The sequence below is a fragment of the Phaseolus vulgaris genome, chromosome 7, assembly GCF_000499845.2.
Source record: "Phaseolus vulgaris cultivar G19833 chromosome 7, P. vulgaris v2.0, whole genome shotgun sequence".
Lineage (NCBI taxonomy): Eukaryota > Viridiplantae > Streptophyta > Magnoliopsida > Fabales > Fabaceae > Phaseolus > Phaseolus vulgaris.
In genome coordinates this window covers 9,567,695-9,588,823 of record NC_023753.2, presented here as the reverse complement: position 1 = coordinate 9,588,823, position 21,129 = coordinate 9,567,695, and the positions used below count along the sequence as shown (strand labels likewise).

The following is a 21,129-nucleotide window of genomic DNA, read 5'->3' as shown; positions in this document are numbered from 1 at the left end:
GTGTGATGATGGCTATTGGCAAAGACAAAACCACTTGGCATGAACCTGACCATTAAAAAACTTTCTCAACACAACAACGTATCATTTATAATAATAATAATAAATATAATAGTTGTGCTTAATTTTGTTGTGTATGTGTGTATGTGTCTTTTGCTTTGTTGTTTTCCACTTTTTCAACACCTGCAATTACTGTTCACTCTGCCATGAAAAAACAAGCTTTGAGATGAACCATTTCACTTCAAATTTCTTTTCATAAACACAAGTTATATCTCACAATGCCATCGTCAATCACAAGAAGGGTAACAACCCTTCATTGGTGTCCCTAATTCTCACTCCTACATGGCCTTGCGTCACCTATTATCCATTCATCAGCATTCATTATTCATTATCCAAACACACAATAAAAAAAACCTTTGAATTTTCAGCCCAGGTGTTAGTACAACCTTAACAGAGATGTTTCCTTGTTTTTTTTTTCAAGAAAGGATAAATATTTAATTAGGTCATACATGCCCATAAGACATTCCCTTTTATTCATATGATTTTTTTTTAATATTTTAACTACAATATTTATAGTAGAGTAGTGCTGATGGAGTGTTGTATACACAAACAACAAAAAATAAATGTTACTAACCCATTTTGCATAAACCTCCACAATAATATAAGGAATACCATGTATATAAGAAAACACACTTTCTTCTATTTATTGAAAGTTATAAATAATATTTATTAAATAAAAAAAGAAGACTCCAAAATTTTATAATTCTGAATGGATTTCATTGCAGAAAATAATAATAATAATAACAATAATAAAGGACTTGTTTATAAACAAGAAGTGCACATAAATTATGCATTTATTTATTTCTATTTTTCTTGCATTAAATGTTTATTTTTTTTAAAAACAAAAAACAAAAAAAAGGTAAATAAAGCTTCTCAGTTTCTGTTCTTTGATTCTCATTGTGCTTCTTGCAACTTAATGCTCTTCTTCCTCTGCCACCCATATCAGTTTCTTGCGCAAACTATGTCCTAAACCACCGCTTGATGGTCTTTGTCTCTTGTCAATCTTATCCAAATTCTACCCTTCAATTCTTTTCACTCTTTCCTTTCTTCACCGCATCATCTTACTTTTCTGTATGAAAATGGGTCTAATCTTGAACCGAAATGTGCAATGTTTACTGGTCCCGTCTTAAGAGTGGATTCTTTTCAATCTATATGCTCGGTTGGGTTATCCGTTTTAATCCCGTTTTCGTAACAGTTTGATATTTCTCTGTTGATTTTGATTCGTTTTTGTTAATTTTTTGCACTTTCGAGTTTTTCTTTCTGATAAGGGGGTAGAAAAAGGCTGCGACTTTTTCAAAGGGTTGATTAGAAATGGTGTCAGGGAGCGACCCAGTTGAGTCTTTTTTCAATTCCGTTCAGGTTGTTAAGGAATCGCTGTCGCCACTGGAAGTGGGTTTTCGGAAGGCGGCGAAGGATCTTGAGCATTGTTTGGCAGGGCCAAAGAACAAGGTCAATGGTGTTTGTTTGATTGCCCCACTGAGGGAAGGTAGTGAATTTCAGATCTGCGATGTGAAGAAGAAGAAGGGGTTGTCAATGAAGGTTCCTTTGAAGGCTTTCTGGGGCATGTTTTCACAGAATTCAGGGAATGGTGGTGGTAGTAATAGAGCTCAAGTTGGTAAAGAAGATGGGCCTTCTTGCACCAATTGTTTGCAGTTTGCTGTGACTTGGTCTTTGTTGGTTAATGGGTTCCTTCAGTCTCTGCCACTTCCTTTCAAATCTGGAAAGAAGAAATGCCACAAAGTGTGCGATGAAGATACGCTGTGTTCTTCCATGAAGCCCACTGTTTCATCATGTGAGGTGAAGCAGGATGAATCCAAGGGGGTTCAGTTTGGTAGAGTAGTTTGGGAGAAGGGTGTTAAGAGGAATGATGGAAAGCATGTTTCACTTGAGTGCGTTATAGGTTTTATCTTGGATCAGTTATCTCAGACTATTCAGAGTCTTGATCATGGGGTGCAAGAAAATAAAGATGACCTTGACTCTGCGAAAACTTGTCTGCCCCAACCTTCTTTTCCTCATTTTGGTAATGTGAATGCTCTTACAGGTTTCTTGGAGGAGCACAAAGTATATGTCAATGGTTTCTTGGGGAATTTGAGGTTTGCAAAAGTGGGTGGTGTGCCATCAACCGTAGGTGGAGAAGAAAGCCCTTCGACAAACGGGGAGGGAGATAAAAGCAATAATAATAGTAATAATGGTAATGGTAGTGGTAATAATGAAAACAAGGATGAAAGCGGAGGAAATTCGCCACAGAAGGTTGCCAACAACATATTCAGTATTCCTCTCTCAAATGTGGAGCGTCTAAAGTCCACACTTTCCACAGTTTCATTGGCAGAATTGGCTGAACTGCTACCACAACTGGGAAAAACTGCTAAAGACCATCCTGATAAGAAGAAACTAATCTCGGTGCAAGATTTTTTTAGATACACAGAGTCTGAAGGTGTGTCATATTACATGGGATGTGGATTTTTTTTATTTTCCAAATTTGCTTGCATAAGATACCAGCAAAATCTTCTTAATAATTGCAGTTATCGATTGTTAAAACATGGAGTCGTTTGGAGTCATTTATTAGCATATACAGGTACTTAGGAATAGGATAGAACATGCTGGTATGCATAGACAGGGGAAGAATATATGAGAAATCCGTTTCAGCAAAGATGAGAGTATAGGTTAGGTATATTTTTAACTGTTAAAGGAACTGATATGAATTCTCTGATTCATGTAAAGTATAGCCAATTAGCTTATACTATCTCTTCCGAGGTATGGTAGGGATGTAATATCATTGAGGGGTATAATATAATTTGAGTAAACAGTAATGTGAGTTAGTTTAATAAATCTGCTTATGGCTTTCAAATGCAGGGCTTTGATTATCTGAGATCAATTTGTTTTTTATAGATTTGATTTAAATGTGAAGGAGTGAAGATTAACTAGGCTGATTAGGAACCATAGGAATGAAATATGTGAATGCTATAGATGAAATGTTGGCTTAAAATTCATAGACGAGACAAGCAATACTGTGAATGTCAGTAGAGAAGACCTTGCGAACATTTTAAAAAATGTTTAAAAAATTTTATCATCAGCATTTTCATTCCTTGTTTTACCCCCTTAACAGTTTTTAAACATTATATTACAAAACAACTTTATAAAACAAAAAGCTAAAACCACAACCAAGCAGGAACATTTTTTATTCTGGACTAGTGTTTGGGAATTGCGGCAATAAATCTCTGTATGATCAAAATTGCAATAAGAAATCAAGTACGACTATACAATCAACGAATATATTTCATGCAATAAATAACTTTATTACAAATGGGTACAGGGCTCTGAATCCAATCAGTTGTGATATTTTAGCCTTTTTGTACGATATGCAGCTAATCTGTTTCTGACATCTTTGCTTGAAATATTTAGTTAAGATTTCCTGTTTATTTGTTGTTCATTGTTAGAAAGGATCTTAGGCATAGAAAAAGAGAACTTGAGATCTATTTTGTTATTAATTTATTTTTCAATTAGTATATATTGTTATGAGTTTTTTTCTATAGAGGAAGCTAATGGTCCCAATTAAAAAACCGTTACATATAGTATCAGGCCTTGACTCAGTGCTAGACTATGTTGGTTAACAGATAGAGAAGATAGGGTAGTTACATCACCAGATACTAGACTATGTAGAGACTGGGTACTTTATTTATTTATTGTGTATGCTGATTTCTTTGTGGTATTTTCTGGAATGAAAAAAATTGACTTTTTACTTTCATTATCGTATAGGGAGGAGGTTCTTTGAGGAGTTGGATAGAGATGGTGATGGCCAAGTAACTATCGAAGATCTAGAAGTAGCAATGAGAAAACGAAAGCTGCCACGAAGATATGCTAAAGAATTTATGAGCCGTGCCAGAAGTCACCTGTTTTCCAGGTCTTTTGGTTTGAAGCAGTTCTTATCATTAATGGAACAGAAGGAGCCAACAATTCTTCGTGCATATACTACTCTTTGTCTAAGCAAGTCAGGGACACTGAAGAAGAGTGAAATATTGGAATCACTAAAGAACGCAGGACTCCCTGCAAATGAAGACAATGCTGTTGCTATGATGCGATTTCTGAAGGCAGATACAGAAGAATCTATTTCATATGGACATTTCCGCAATTTCATGCTTCTGCTTCCCTCTGATCGTCTTCAAGAGGATCCAAGGTGAGTGAAATATGATCAATTAATTGATTTTTTTTTTTTTATATTTCCCCATTCTAAGCATTAGACATAAAGTCCATCACTAATTCTTTATATATTTCTGGAGGTAGGAGGAGGGTGGATAAGTGCCATTACTATACTGTTAAAATGCCTGGCTTACGAGGATATTTTCTAATGATAGAAAAAATAAATACATAGAGAAAAATGGAAAATAAGATATTTTTCAAAATAGAATTTAATAAAAAGGGGAACTATAAGCAACCGAGGTAACAAAACCATGGAAAATAACCTGGTCAAGTATTTCTGAAACTTTGGCTTTTAACCTGGTCAAATAACATTGTGTTATTCATTGTTGATTGTCAGGCCTATGGTCTCATGCCCACTCCCAGGATTTTGTAAAATAGGAGGACTGTGTTAGGTCAATGTTCAACTACTACCAGTAGTCAATGATTAAAATTGATCCTCTATATTAATGACTATTTTTGGTCGTACTTCCAGGAGTATTTGGTTTGAAGCTGCAACTGTAGTTGCTGTCCCACCAGCTGTTGAAATTCGTGCCGGAAGTGTTCTAAGATCTGCATTGGCAGGTGGCCTTTCCTGTGCCCTGTCTTGTGCCTTACTGCATCCAGTTGATACAATTAAGGCATGTTCTTGAACTTTGATGAACAATTCCATATTGCTCTCGTAGCCATTTGATTGTTTTGGCTCCTTTTAGAGGTCTCATCGTTGTCTTGTTTGGTATATTAGACTCGAGTACAAGCATCAAGCATGTCCTTTGCCGAAATTATTTCTAAGCTGCCAGAGATTGGAAGGCGAGGTTTATACCGGGGTTCAATCCCTGCAATTCTTGGACAGTTTTCAAGGTTGTTTATTTGATCTCTTTTCAATGCTTCCCTCTCATTTTCCTTTATTTTAAAACAAATAAGCTGAAAAGAAATTGTTGTTTCATGCTTCATTAAGGCCTTCCTTTAACAACAAAGAGTAATTTTTTTCCCAAGCTTATGCCACCTTTGATAATTTGCAGCCATGGCTTGCGAACTGGGATATTTGAAGCAAGTAAATTGGTGTTGATAAATTTTGCTCCAACACTGCCAGAACTCCAGGTAATTTGTAAAGCTTATATGATGTTATTTATAGCCTGGGCTACTGCTGAATATGTCTTCCTTGTATTAGTTAAAGCTGTTGCTTTGTGAATTAAAATGGTTCTGTGGTAAATTTTTCTTGCTTTCCAACTTACCATAAAATAAAGCATGAAAAAGGGTCGTTAGTGAGGCAAATGCTTTAAACTGAGATGTTCATGCCTAATAGATCAATGTTTTTCAAATTCTTTTTAGTACTTTAAAAGCTGTTGCTTTGTGAATTAAAATGGTTATGTGGTAAATTTTCTTGCTTTCCAACTTACCATAAAATATAGCATGAAAAATCTGTCACTCTGTAATAAGCTAATTGTCTAATTAAAAGGGTCGTTAGTGAGGCAAATGCTTTAAACTGAGATGTTCACGCCTAATAGATCAATGTTTTTCAAATTCTATTTAATTCTTTTTAGTACTTTAAAAGGTTTGTCCTGTGCACTTTAATTGGCCTTTAGAAGTGAAATTTTATATTAGGGGGTTGATAATAAGTTCATTATGTTGTTAAGTAGGCTGTTTGTTGTCACTTAACTAAATTCAAATGTTTCATGTACGAACCCTTTTGCAGGTACAATCTGTAGCATCATTCTGTAGCACAGTTTTAGGAACAGCTGTGCGGATCCCCTGTGAGGTGTTGAAGCAAAGGTTACAGGCTGGTCTTTTTGACAATGTGGGTCAGGCTTTCGTTGCAACTTGGGAGCAGGATGGTCTTAGGGGCTTCTTTCGTGGAACCGGAGCTACCCTGTGCCGTGAGGTTCCATTTTATGTCGCTGGAATGGGGCTTTATGCTGAATCTAAAAAGGTTTGTAACTTCCATGATTCAGCATGCTTGGTCAATGTTCTTGTGTTCGTCAATAGTATTTTCAAAAGTAAATTGCATGTAGGCTTTCCATATTATATTTGCTTGGCCACCAGTGAATCCACCTTTGTTTCCACACAATGGTTACTGAGTGTGGTGCTGTTGGCATTTGATTTTAGGTTGTTGAACGTCTACTAGAGCGGGAACTTAGTGCCCTGGAAACAATTGCTGTTGGAGCTCTATCTGGTGGTTTGGCAGCTGTTGTCACAACACCCTTTGATGTCATGAAAACTAGAATGATGACTGCGCAGGGCCGGTCTGTGTCAATGACCTTGATAGCCTTCTCTATACTAAAACATGAAGGACCCCTTGGCTTGTTCAAAGGAGCAGTTCCCAGGTTCTTTTGGATTGCACCTTTAGGTGCTATGAACTTTGCAGGTTATGAGTTGGCAAAGAAGGCTATGAATAAAAATGAGGAGGGCAAGGCAGGCAGTTCAGAGTAACATCTTGAGAGTTACCTGAGATTTTGTGTTTCAGCAACCAAATGTCTGGTGGAATTTTTGAGTTTACTGCAGCAATCAATGGAATAAGGTCATTGATGCCGCTCTCAAATACACATTTTGTTTCCTTTGTTCATTTTCTACTTTTGTAAGATTCCCTTTGTAGCAGCAGAATCAAAAGGTATATTCTTCGTATATTTGCAAACTAAAAAGGTTCAATTTTATTTCTTCATCTATTGTACAGATATTAGTTCTTTGTATCTTTCTTCAGCTCTCATTTTTTTATTGTTTAGTTGGATCAGTTGTCACCACAATTTTATATTTGATTTGGCTAAAATCTTGTATTTGGCCGTTGAGACTGGAGCTTAATTGGTGCATACCCTAAGCTCACATGACTGATTATACAATAAAAAGTTGTTTTTTATTAGACATGGTTATGAGATTAGTTCTTCATGCAAGTAACTGTTAAGCAAAGTCTAAGAATTTCAAACTTAGACATTACTGATGAATTTTGTTTAAATTTTGTATAGATACCCAAGTTTTATTTTTGAAAGAGAAAATATTTATAACCCAATTTAGTCTCTGGAAAGGAAAGAAGTCCGAAAGTTGTGTGCTTTATAGTACAAGTCCAAACGTATATTGGGCCCTTATCTCTACAAAATTGTTCTGATTTAGTCGGCTCCTTCTTCCTGCACCTCCATACCTTCTTCTACCACCCCCATAAGTTTTTGTATTAAAAAAATACCCTTTTTTAATATTCTGGATAACATAATTCAGAAGTCTTTTTCTAGATCCAAAATTAGTTTTCGGATTATGTAATCCGGAATCCTTTTATGATTAGTTTTTGGATTACATAATTTGAAAGTCTTTTCTATACATAAGATTAGCTTATGGATTATGTAATCCGGAAATTTTTTTTTCATGTGTGATTGATCCTAAACCCTAAATTCAGCTTATGTTTTTTGGATCTGGATTACATAATTTATAGGTTTATTTCAAATAAAAAAAAAATTCAGATTTTATAAATCTGAAGTGTTCCAATAAAAAAAAAGTTTCAGATTTTATAAATCTAAAGAACACTTCCGGATTATGTATGGGTTATAGGCTTATTTCAAATAAAAAAAAAATTCAGATTTTATAAATCTAAAGAACACTTCCTTCCAGATTATGTATGGGGTGAAAAAAAAAGGATAAAACAGTATTTTCACATTTAGTATGGGTAGCAGAAAAGGTATGGGAGGTGTAAGAAGAAAGAGTCATTTAGTCTTGCAAATTAATTCATGAAATAATTAACGACTAACCAGTTTTTTTTCTTCATAAAATTAATATTTCTAGTTTATGGACAAATTAAAGTTTTTGTTTTTCTTATTTTTTTTTCTCTATAAGAATGTTCTTATAGGGAAACTCGTCCAAATATGCTTCGGATAAACGGGGAATAAATAAGAAATATAGTCAAAATAAAAACAGTAAATTCTATATATTTTTTTAAAATTATTTATGTTGTCCTTCTCTCTTGGCGGACACCCTATATTAATTCTATCTTTTCTACCAAAATACTAATGAGTTAGAAACAAAAATATATAAATATTATAGATAATGTGATAAGATAAAAAAGGAGATATAAAATGTTAAAAATAATTAATACTCATTTATCATTGCTTTGTTTAAAATTTTTTTTCTTTTAAAACAAATTACCTTTACTATTTTTTTAAGAATTTTCAAATGATACTAAAACTAAATTTTAAACTACCATTCACCTCCCTTGTATGTTTAATGAATTGATGTTATAGAATCAAAATTGCACAATTGTTTTTGTTTCTTTTTTATGTACTGTGTTTGTTTTTTATTCTTTTCTCTGAATTTTTCTTCCTATTCTTTTTGTGAATTTTATTCTCCCGTGTTCTGTCAAGAACGTGGAGCTTTTTTTATTACATATTAGAAAGTACAGTATCTTTTGAGAGCTGGAAAAATATTAATACAATTTTTTTATAAAAAAAAACTTAAATTTTAAGATTTTTTCTTTAAATATTTGACATAGGATGACAATGTGGGGCAGAAAGACTCACTAATTTAACCCGCTGATCCGTTTAAACCTGCTTTGTATAACTCGCAGCCTGCGCGGATCAATATTGGGATGGAGTGGGCTGATCCGCTAACCCACCCCTAAAACAAAATTTTATTGGAATATGATGCAGAAGATTTTGGTAGTACAATAGTTAACAATAAATTAATTGTGGAGTAGTTATGTCAAACACCTATTTTTGAATACATTCAAAATATAAAAAGAGAAATAGACCGTTTTTTTTCAAATTTGACTGAAGAACCATCATTTCTTTCTCCTGGTTTATTTAGGAGTAGGATTATATTTTATTTTATATGAGGACCATCTACTTTGTACGATGAATTTATTGATTAAACCATTAATTTTAATTTTAATTTAGAACAGAGGACTTGGTAGTACAATTGAGAATAAATTAATTGTGGATTACTTATGTCAAAATATAGAAAGAGAAAAAAATCAATAATATTTTTGTTTTTTGATTGGAATGGATGAGAAATGTATTAACATCCCTTCCTTTTTGTGAGTTTGAAATGAAGGAAGAAAACAATATGTAGCGAGGGATGAGGAATATACTAATATACCTCAATTTTTCAAATGCAAAAAATGGAAAATATTTTGATTAAATTTCTTTATATTAAATTTTTCAATAACAAGCATTTTTATTAAACTTCTAAAATAAACACTGTACACAACTGACTCTTATGTGGGATGGACCAATCCAACCCGTATTTTACAAGCCCAATTTAGGACGAGTCTATGCGGAACGGGTCAATCCACATTATCATTTTACTTTTGGTTGAATATATATTTTTACTCTAAACACCTGTGTCATCAATAATAATTATTTTATTTTAATTAATTGTGTAATATTATATAATTGTTTTAATCTTATGTTGTTATCGGTAACACTTATTTGATGAACAATTATTATAAAATTTAGCATATTTGATATGTGATATTACCAGAGAGAAAGGAAACGTAACATTCATGATAACTCTCTCTATCTTTATATTTCACCTTTGTATTCAATGAGTATTCAATGATGTTCTGACATTTAAAAATAATTTTATGTTTTTAAATTTTGTTAAATATTAATTTTTTGTGTTACGTGAGACTCACTTTAACCAATTCAAATAGTGTTGTATTTTTTCCAACGCTATTATTTAGAAACTTGTTTTGTTGTAGAAATAAGTGTCGTGAATTTTCTTCTAAAATAAAATTCAGAACTTATTAAGCACTTCAAATGTTTTAAAGATAAACATGTGAAAAGAAAATTAGGATATAATAACATTAGTTTGATATTATTATAAAAAGGTGAAACTTAAAAAAAAAACAAACTCAACATTATCTTTTGGCTAAGAATGACAATGCGAAACGGATCGTGTGGCTAACCCGCAGCCCTCTAACAAAAAGTGTGTGACAGACTCAGTAATTCAACTTGCTAATCTGTTTAAGTCTGTCCTGCATAATCTACAGTCTGCGTAGAGTAACAGCGGGTGGGACGAATTGGTCTGCATAAGATTTTGATAAGAAAAACAAACTTAAATTGGACTAAACGATTGAACTAGTTGAACCATCACTCTGAACGATTCAACTAATTGAACCATCATTTCTTTCCCCCGTATTTGAATACATTTAAAACATAGAGATATTCTGAAATAGTTATGGAGGAAGAATATACTACCATGTCCTCAATTTTTTACTAACAATTTCTATAATAAAAACTGTACATGGAGGACGGACTCATAGACCCGCAAAAAGAGCAGGATAAAAAAAATTAACCCACATTTATTACACAAACCAACCCAACCTAAAATGTATTTTGGGAATCAAACATAGAACATGTATTTTGAGAACATGTATTTTGCGAATCAAACATAGAACAGGCCTATATAGAACGGGTGAGCCCGCATTGAGATACCCAGCATTTAAAAACCGGAAAAAAAAAATATAAACTAATTTTAACAACATCTAATTTGTAATCATAAAGACCTAGAGTTACTTTTAAAATTTAATTTGGGGCGAATGTTTTCTCTCTTTTTTTCACAATCAATGATCAGTATCGTTTTAAATCATAAGAGAACAAACTATATTCTGCTAGTCATTAGGTAAGATTATCGACTTGTCACCATTACCAAACTATGCCATTTTATTACAAACCCCGTATAACATTTTAACCCGACCGAATCTGTCAGTCTATAGAACAGCTAGTTGTAGTGTCTTGCTTGATTTGATGCAGCCATCAAACTTTTAACAAAAATCAGAATATTACTTCAACGGCCAGACATAATTTATTAAGACAATAGCAAAACCGCATTTTCTTGACATTGTCTCCGAACGGATACAAGACATCAGTTTCTTTGGACAACCCCAGCTGCACTTTGAGGTGAAATATTAAGTGATTAACTACAGTACCACAAAAAATTCGACACTGTATATAAAAACTTTTAACAGAAAAAGAGAACCGAGTTACAAAGAAATCAATGAAGTTGTTTTTATTAAACCAGCAAGGAAAACATCAACTTCTGACGTTTTGCTAATTGATAATCAATAGCCCCAGTTATCATTCCTGATCTCATCATCAAACTTCTTCTTAAGCTCAGGATGCTTTTCGAAGTACTCATCTGCCGTCATGGTACTAAGCTTTTTCTGTGAAAAAAAAGAGTGAGATTTTTTTTAAATAGTATAAAACTGTAAAATCTATGAGGCGATATCTATTACCTTCAACTCTTGTACTTCAGCAACTTCCTTCTCCAAACGTTCAGACTCCAGCAAAGATTTCTCTTCTGCTTCTTTAAGCTCAATCAACTGCAGCCAAACAATGCAAACATAAAAAATTAGGACAATTATAATTTTAATTGTAATGTACGAGTAAAAGAGTTTTGTGGGACGTAAGAGCTTTAAACAAAATAATAACCATCGATTTGACTAAGTTCTTACCAGGGAGTCAAATTTAGCCTTATACTGAGGGGTTACTGTGTCAACAAACTTGGGGACCTCAATGCCTGCAAATAGGGCATCACACAACATTAAATGTTGAATTGATGGTAGGAAAAACAGTAAATTTATAAAATGACATATTGGTTGTACTCACGCATATATGGGGGCATATCAAATTGATTTAGACCATAAAATGCAAGGTAGAATAGCCATGATTACTCTTAATAAAGGAAAATTTAAACCTAACTCAACCTCACAAAATCGGTTTATAAAATGATGTTTGCACCAGAATCAATCAATTTATAAGATAATGTTTGCACCAACTTATATTCTATGATTTGATTTTATCTATTCGGCGTAAGCTCTTCAATATACCACTTGATACCAAGGACCAGACATCTCAAACGTGGGACTAAGGAGGAACCCGATCCGTCTAACAAGCTTGATTAGAATAGACTCTGAGTGATTTTGATGGACCTATATATTATAATTTGATCTTATCTTTAGTCGAAATGGACTCTAGAACAAGTACATTCATCTCTCAAACACTCTCACCTGATAGACTCCTTGTATATAGAGAAATTCAGTAATATTTCAATTAAAAAAAATCAAATGCATGACTCATTCTACAATATAAGGAATCTACAGGGCAAGGCTTATGCGTGTTTTGAATTGTGGCTACTAGAATTAGAAATTGATCTGAGATTTCATATAAAAATCAAACTGCATCTATTTTCCAAAAGTAAAATATTGTGACAGCTGGGTACCAGATTTTTTCTTACGCTTTTCCTCTTAAAAATTGGGATTCAATCAATTAACAAACAAATAAACAGTTCCATAATCTGTATACTAAACTATGAACACTAGATTCTATGTATCATTAGAATATAGGTTTTAACACGCAAGGGGAAGTATATTACAACATGAAGAAATTGGTAAACAAAACAATGTTATGGAAGTGCGGAGGATGACTACTCAACTACCTATTTGTATTTCTCCTAATTTCTATCCAATATTACTCGTGAAAATTTGATCAAATAATGAGCTTATACAATCATTCCTTTTACAACTAAGAAATAAATTGAAAAACACAGAGAGAGAGAGACTGAATAAGATGAGTAAGAAGAGTAGTGAGTAGAATATTTTTTAAAATATGCACTGACTTGCAAATCAAAATGTAAATCAGTAGAACAAGGAACACTTTTTCAACCCATGATCGAAAGTGGTTTGCACATATCACAAAGGAGGAAATGGAGAAGTAAAAACTGTTTCATGGGGGTTGACCAAGACTCTAGAGTGTTTGCTCGTAGAGGAGAGTAAGTGCATGACAAAAAAACTAAATTTACAAAATGATTTATCATCGCCACAAAGAGTTAGTCAAGCACAGTACCCGGTACTGGTATCGTTAAGAAATCTAAATATATACAGATTAATAGCATTGGCTATGGAATTCATAAACATACTCTCGTAATGCTCCTTGTACATGTCCACCAAACGAGTGCCAATGCCTTTCCTGTAATAATCCCAGTCGATGGGCTCAGGTTCCTGCAGAATGTAAAAAAACAACTTAGCAATGCCTGAAAATAATAACTTAAAAAACAAAAAAACAACAATTATAATAAGAATCTAACTAATTAATCACATGATCACTTCGAATCGCATAACACTCGTTCAAAACATGACGCAGAGGCGCTCGACAAAACATTCACATAACAGGGACCTTAATGTTTATAAAAATAATCCAAAAACCATTTCTACAACTATTTGGAAGACACAGTATATGTGTATCTGGATTTGCTTATCTGATTAAAAAGCGTTTATATTACAAACAGAAAGAGAAATGAAACAGAAACGCTGCAAATCAATTATGAGCCCTAATTATCCAATCGATCTAACATCTTAAGAATTAATACGGAAATTCCCATCCTAAATCCAGTGCATAATGTAAAGAGAACGAAAGAGAGAGAGATCGGAGAGAGAGGCCACCTGACTGAACTTTGTTTCGAGTTGGGAGTTAACCTCGTCGAAAGCGCGACGGAGATTCGAGAACTCCCTGCGAGCCTCGTCGGAGACGAGAAGCTTCGCCATTCCATCCCAATCAATGTTCCTTCCCACCTTGAACGCCACATCGGTAACTTTCTTCACCGTTCCGCTCATTTTTCCCCTGCGATGTTCTCTTCTCCCAAAAACGCGATTCCAATTCCTCTGTTCGCTATTGTGCTCTGTGCTCCCTTTCACACCCTTCTCCTATCATTCATTACCTGGCTTCCTCGTATGGGCCGGGTTCTATCGGGCCGGCCCATTATGTCATCCAAATAAACTTGTCAGTCCTCTTATTCTCACCCACTTACTACTAAGTTCATTCCCTCTTTTTTAACTTTTTAAAATGACTAAATTAACCCCTATTCTACTGTCTTATGACCTACTCAACCTCGATTTCACTTTGTTGCATCAATCCGCGTTGCAGCTGAACTTCTTATCCTTTTTTTCCCCTTTTTTCCTGGTGTATTAAATTTAACCTTTTAATAACTAATTATTTTGATTAAATTATTTTTAAACCTTATTTACTATTGAACTTTCAATCCTAATTTGTCATGCAGTAAAATCAGTGAGTGTTCACAAACTAGGTGAAACATTCATGACAGTAATGTAAGATAAGGATAAAAATGTAAAATTAGCGAAGAAGGGTGTGAAAAGAAGGTAGGAGCAGACTAAGTGTTGAAAGGCCCAAACCAATGATAAAGCAATAAAACATATCCAGACAAATGGCGTGCGAGAGTGGTTTCTTGACAAATTCTCTCTCTACCTCCATATATTATATATGTACTTTTATATTCTTTAAATTTTAATAATAATTTTTAGTATGGTGAAAAATATAGTCTTATTTTTTATTTTTAAGTGGTGATCTTGTTTATAATAACTGATGATAAACGTTAATAATTGAAGTAAGTTTTATGGTATTTTTATTGGTATTAATTGTGTTTTTTTTATTATTTTTTTCAATTTTTTTTGAAAACATCCAAACTCAGAAAGGAAAAAAAAAGCGAGAAACAAAAATAGTACAAAACTAAAAAAAATAAAATCTTTACATTAGAAAATATTTGAGATTGTGTTTCATTTAAAGTTATTTAAATTTTTAAAATAAATTAAAATTAAATTTTCATAATTAATATGGTTGTGAGTGGGAAGATATTGAAGTGAAGGAAGAATTTGCCTTTAGATTTTCTTTGTAAAGCAACTTAAGCAAGCATGTGCATTTTGGGTGTCTTTTCCTTCTACATTCTTGTATCCCTCAATTGGGCCTAGTTCTGCCTTTGCTTCTTTTTCTCTTTATTGCTTTTACAAGGCCCTACTTCCGACCAATAACAAAACAAATACAACAACAAGGTTTAATTATTATCTCTGTCTTCTCACACCCACCTTAAAAAGTCAATAACCCCTACATTGCTCATTCAAAATATGAGTTCGTTGAGAAGGTTATTTCGAGTTATGAGCTTTTGTCGCCTTATGCCATGGACTCCTAAACTATTCATTTACAGTTTTAACTAATGGGATGTTATAAAAAATTCATAATATTGGATTTATAATAAAAAAATTAAGAAGATTCAATTAAATGTTACGTGGATATCATTAACTTTTATTCTCCACTCACATAACATTAATTATTAATTCTTTTAATGTACTCTTGACTCCATGTGTAAGTTACCAACTTGAACAACGGTACTAGTCATACTTTTCTTGACGGGGTAGACAACGACAAGTAGTGCTCCTAAATATACATAACCAATGAGAAGTAGTGGAGATATAACTAACACAAAGATAATATAACTGAAATCATGAGCCTTGAGACCATTGGTCATACCATGTCACCTTAACTCAATATTAATATATCCCAAAGTTAATATATAAATTTTAGAGATTCCATCGATCAAAAGATTAATACATTTCATAAAAGTGGGTGTAAATCTCGTCTTATAAGTTAACTGATTTTATGAAGTTGAGTTAAATTTAAAGTTCATTTATGTAGTACAGATACGGATACGTACACTGACATGACACGGATACGGACACAGAGATACGTATAATCTCTAAAATGTAGAACACAAGGACACAAATTTATATATTATATAATTTTGAATTGTATAAATTGAAAATAAATATTTATGTGTAAATGTATGTTTCAGATTCTTTTGGGAGCTGGAAGATATTTTTCATGACTGGTTCAAAAGAATTTGTTCCTTATTTTTATAATCATAATAAAAATTTATACAATAAATTTGAGTTTTTAAGAAAATTATTGTATTTATACCTTTTAAAATTGTGTTAGAACCGTGCTAGAATTTTAAAAAATCCAACAAATACTTTTTTAATTGAACACTTCACCGATAAGTGTCGACACAGATACGTGTGTCCGACACGGATACACCATTTAAAAAAAGTGTCTGGGCCTCATAGTTTATGAGTATAAAATCAAAGTTATTATTAGATTTATGAGGTCACCTATCGTTATTGTTGGATTTATCAAATCACCCGACTTACCATTCACGTCTTTATTACGAAGTGGACTTTAAGCCTAACTCAACCCCATAAAACCAGCTCATGAGGGTGAGGTTTGCACCCACTTATATACAATAAATTGTCCTCATCTAGCGGGTGGCACGATAGGCCCAACACAAACACTCGCTAGGATATGCTTGAAATGACTCTGATACCATATTACGAAGTGGACTTTAAGCCTAACTCAATCCCATAAAACTGGCTCATGAGGATGAGGTTTGCACCCACTTATATATAATGAATTGTCCTCCTCTCTAGTCGATGTGAGATCTCCAACGGTTTTAATAATAAATAAATAATAATACACTAAACTTTCTCCCAAATTCAAGTGTTTCACACGCACAAATTTGCATAGATGTTAATTAGAGATAAAGATGGAGAAAGAAAGTAAGAGGAGAAGGTCATGATGAAGGCTGCTAATTAACGGCATAAGCATTGTTGCAGGTCAAGTTTTGCTAAGATGAGTGGTCAATTCATGTTTTTAGTTTCTATAAATGTAGATTTGACGATGGGGGTTCATGCTGCCGTGATAAGGGGGAAGCACAGGACCAACAAATACTCAAATTAGTATGTAAATGTATGGACTTGGACAAGAAGATGTGAAATAGTTATAACAACAAAATAGAGATTACCAAGATAGATTACGTAAATGATCATCGTACGACACTAATAATATAGGTTTAATTAACAATACTAGTGGGGTCTCACAATATGCTATATATATATATATGTATTCTGATTAGTTCATCCACTGAAATATATGAATATATACTTTATTCTATACCATGCAGTTGGGACAGGAACCTAATTAATCATCATTAACTGCAATTATCTTCATAAACGCATGTTAATGTACGATTATTCGAGATATGGAATGTCTAGAAAAACATATCATCTTGGTTCATTAATTCTACTTAGGAAATGTATGCTCGGAGCGACCATGTTGACTATACTTGAGACTTTGATTTCAATTTTACAATAAATAAATAAATAAATAAATAAATATATATATATATATATATATATATATTATGCTGATACATCTAATATTTTGATATCGTTAAATAGAGATTAATGATAATTTATATATAATGTTTTCTTTCAATTCCATATTTTTAAGAATAAAACTCTTATAGTTTCAAGTTTTAAAATAACAATATATCATACTTTTTTAACAGATTTGAGAATTACTATAATTATATATATATATAAACATAGAGTTGTTTTTTTTATGCAAGTCATTCATAATGACGAAAATAGAAGAAAAAGCTTTGGTTCTTTTTTAGGAAGATAAGATTAAATTTTTACGTGTAAATTTATCTTGTCCGGGTAACACTATCATGAGTGTTGGAAAAAAATATAAAGATTAAGAATATAATATATTTGATTTTATATTTTAAATTAAAAAAATATATGAAATTCAAGATTCGAATTACTCACTGTTATTTACATAAATATTTCATAAATTTAATCCACTTTAAAATAGCAATATCTTTTTTACTTTATACGTTTCATTGCTCCATAAGAATAATAATTTAATTTTGGTGTATACATTTTAGGTAAAAACGTTTACAGTATCGATATGAGTTGTAGAAAAAATTTTAAGTAGTTATTATAAAATTTAATATTTTATCACATAAAAATTTATATTAAATGATAGAATGAAAATTAATTATTTTTTACCTTTTTATAGAAAAATTATTGACACGAATAGGTAAGGCTCTAAAAAATTAATTAATCTTATAAGAAATACTATATGTACAGATATATATTATTGCCAATAATATATAAAATTAAGATAATGATTTAATTCAATTATTTGAACATCGTGTATATGTATTTAATTCCTGTACATGTAAAAAAATTGTGAACTCATCGTGATCATTTAATTGTAAATGTGTAATTAAAATTAATTCAGCCAAAGTAATGACAATTAAGCCTAACACAAGTTTAAATAGATTTTTTTTATCATTTTTATTTGTTTGATAAGTAAAACAAAGGGTAATATTTATTTGTTAAGATTAATATAATCAACCTCAATAACTAAGAATTATAGATTGATATAGAAAAAATAGGAAGTTATTGAAAAGAAGATTATTTGATGACTCTATCTTTAACCCATAAAGCATATTTCTCTTTTCATGCACTCTTCTTTAAGTATGATCCACTCTTCTTCATGTTCATGCACTGCAACACACTAACATGACAACCCACGACAAACTCTTTCATTCTCACGCATTCTCATTGCCACAAGTTTTGCACATAACCCATTCATCATCCATAGGGACACACATTCTTTATGCATAAAAATGGTATGATGCATGACTTTAAATAACAATAAAAAGAAATGAAAACATACCATTCTTATCAATAAATCATTATTAAAAAGTTTAATGACAAAAGTGAAGCTAAAAAGTGAATAAAACTAGACGTGGGATTCAATTATCCATTGTGATAGTAGTTTTAGTAGAGTTTAACAGAGTATAAAAGTTTCTACAAAAGTTATTTAATGTGTCATCAAGATAATTATTAATATATATATATATATATATATATATATATTGTGTTTGTGATTTACATATCAGCGTATTTATATTTTTCTAACTTCTAAAATGACGACATGGTGACAAATGATACATTATACATAAAATTATATAGTAAAATACGAGTTTTGAATAGTTTTTCTTATAATATTGTAATTATTTACTTTTTTCAAAAAAAAACTTCCGAGTATGCAGAACAGTGATTCAATTTTATTGATTTTCTGAAATGTGATTTAAATAATATGTTTTAAAACAACTTAATTTTAATATGTTGAAAAATAATCTTATTTTAATGACTTTTTTTTATATAAAAATGGGATAATTTTATAGATTAATTATCAAAATTAATAAAATTTTAAAAAATTATTGAAATGGATAAATTATACAAAATTGACCCAATATGTTAAAATATTTTTATTAAAATTATGTGAGAGTGATTCAATTTCAACATATTTAAACTGAAATCGTGATAAAATAACACAATTTTAATGTAATTAGATTTAACGACTTTAATATTAATTAAAATCTGATTATTTATTTTGATAATCTTTTAGAATGTTATCTATTTTAATAATCAACTTATAAGATTATCCTAATTGGATTAAAAAACCCTTAAAATGTTGTAAAACAAATATGATATAGGAACAAAGTCGAACGTAGTGAAAGGAAACAATTAGTGGATAGAAAAAGTACTTGAATGAGCCATGGGAAGTGGAAGTAAGTGAAACTACAATAAGAAGAAAAGGAAAGAACTAACAAAATTAAGTTGTGGTGGCGTAGGAGTGCGATGACTGGTTGAGTCCAGTTTTTGAAAAGTATAAGAAACAGCGTAATTAGGGTAGAATACCAATATGAATAGCATACATACACTGTAGTTGAACTAATTAATGTCTATATCTTGACTTTGAATTATATGATCTAAAATTTGGAGTTATAGTAAGTTTTGGAAGAAAACAATTTAGGTAACAGCGTTTCTCCAGAAGGAGGTCACCGGAGTAGGGGTAGCGGTCTGTCTGGTTTCTTTGGTCTTAGTCTCTCCTCCGATAAATATCTCTTCTCAGTTTCATTATTTCAAAACAATAATGCTTTTACTTTTCTCTTTCATTGCCATTTAATATTTCATTTATATTAACATATTACAACTTACTTACACAACAATTTATTTAAATACATGCCCCTTTAACAAAAAATTAAAATATGTAAAAAAAAAATTATGAAAATTCTCGTATTAGATATCATTATGAAACTTCACATCTCATAACTTCAGTAACAACAATCATTTGTTATCACGTGAAAAATAATATTATTAAAAAAAATACAAACAAATATGAGGAAACTAGACTAAAACTCAAATATAAAAAAATCTAACAAAAGTGGTATGGAAGCCTATTATACCAATGAAGTTGTTCTCTATCAATAAACCCTAAGTTAGGAGGCTTGTTGGCTCATGCATTTTCTTCACGAAAAATGTGAAAAATCATAAACCTAATTTTTCCAGATTAGTTAAGACAAATGTTTCACCTACACTGTAAGAAAATCATTAAATAAAAACTAATTTTAGAGACCAAAATAATTCATCACTATATCGACTAGATTAGAGACCATTTTATAAACTAAAAAATTATTGGTATCTACCATTATTTCTATTATTAATACAAATTTATAAAACAGTTTCTAAATTAGTATATAATTATTAACTACCAAGGTTTTAACCACTAATTACTTATGTTATAAATTAATCTCTATTAGTCTTTTAAAGACTAATTTAGAATCTAAAATATTAATAGCTAAAACTTTGGTAGCTAATTTAGATACCAATTTAGAAACCATTTTATAATATTTTATTAATAATAAAAACCACAATACAAGAAAATCATGAAATAGAAACCAATTTTTAGAGACAAAAATAATTAGTTACAATAGGAACTAAAATAGAGACCATTTTTAGAAACTAAAAAAAAAATTGGTTTTTAAATTAGTTTCTACTATTTTCTATTATTGTTAAATAGTTTTTAAATTGGTATCTAATTATCAACTAAGGTTTTAACTACCAATTATTTAGTTTTTAAATTTGGTAGCAAAAACCTTGGTTGCTAATTAGATACCAATTTAGAAACTATTTAACAGTAATAGAAAATAATAGAAACTAATTTAGAAACCAAATTTCTTTTTAGTTTCTAAAATGGTCTCTAATTTAGTTACTATTGCAACTAATTATTTTGGTTTCTACAAATTGGTTTCTATTTCATGATTTTTTTTAGTGCCACATTATATATCAAACAATTTTTAGTCTTTAAATTAGTATTTAATTTAATTAATATAATAATTAATTATTTTTTGTCTCCAAATTTAGTTACTATTTAATGATTT

General features: G+C 31.3%; 2 protein-coding genes across 2 annotated transcripts; one reads left to right on the top strand and one right to left on the bottom strand.

The window, feature by feature from the left end:
- Positions 1 to 939: 939 nt before the first annotated feature.
- Positions 940 to 6,900, top strand: LOC137827962 (uncharacterized). Its single transcript, XM_068634348.1, has 7 exons — positions 940 to 2,491; positions 3,814 to 4,231; positions 4,727 to 4,871; positions 4,976 to 5,091; positions 5,253 to 5,331; positions 5,927 to 6,160; positions 6,337 to 6,900. Exons 1-7 carry the CDS (start codon positions 1,369 to 1,371, stop codon positions 6,658 to 6,660), a joined length of 2,439 nt encoding a protein of 812 aa, XP_068490449.1. The 5' UTR covers positions 940 to 1,368; the 3' UTR covers positions 6,661 to 6,900.
- A 4,087-nt stretch (positions 6,901 to 10,987) lies between these two features.
- LOC137830519 (ATP synthase subunit d, mitochondrial) lies at positions 10,988 to 13,902 on the bottom strand. Its single transcript, XM_068637925.1, has 5 exons — positions 13,646 to 13,902; positions 13,123 to 13,204; positions 11,660 to 11,724; positions 11,441 to 11,527; positions 10,988 to 11,368 (listed from the first exon to the last, which is right to left on the bottom strand). The coding sequence occupies exons 1-5, from the start codon at positions 13,814 to 13,816 to the stop codon at positions 11,267 to 11,269; spliced, it is 507 nt and encodes a 168-aa protein (XP_068494026.1). The 5' UTR covers positions 13,817 to 13,902; the 3' UTR covers positions 10,988 to 11,266.
- Between the last annotated feature and the right edge of the window lie 7,227 nt (positions 13,903 to 21,129).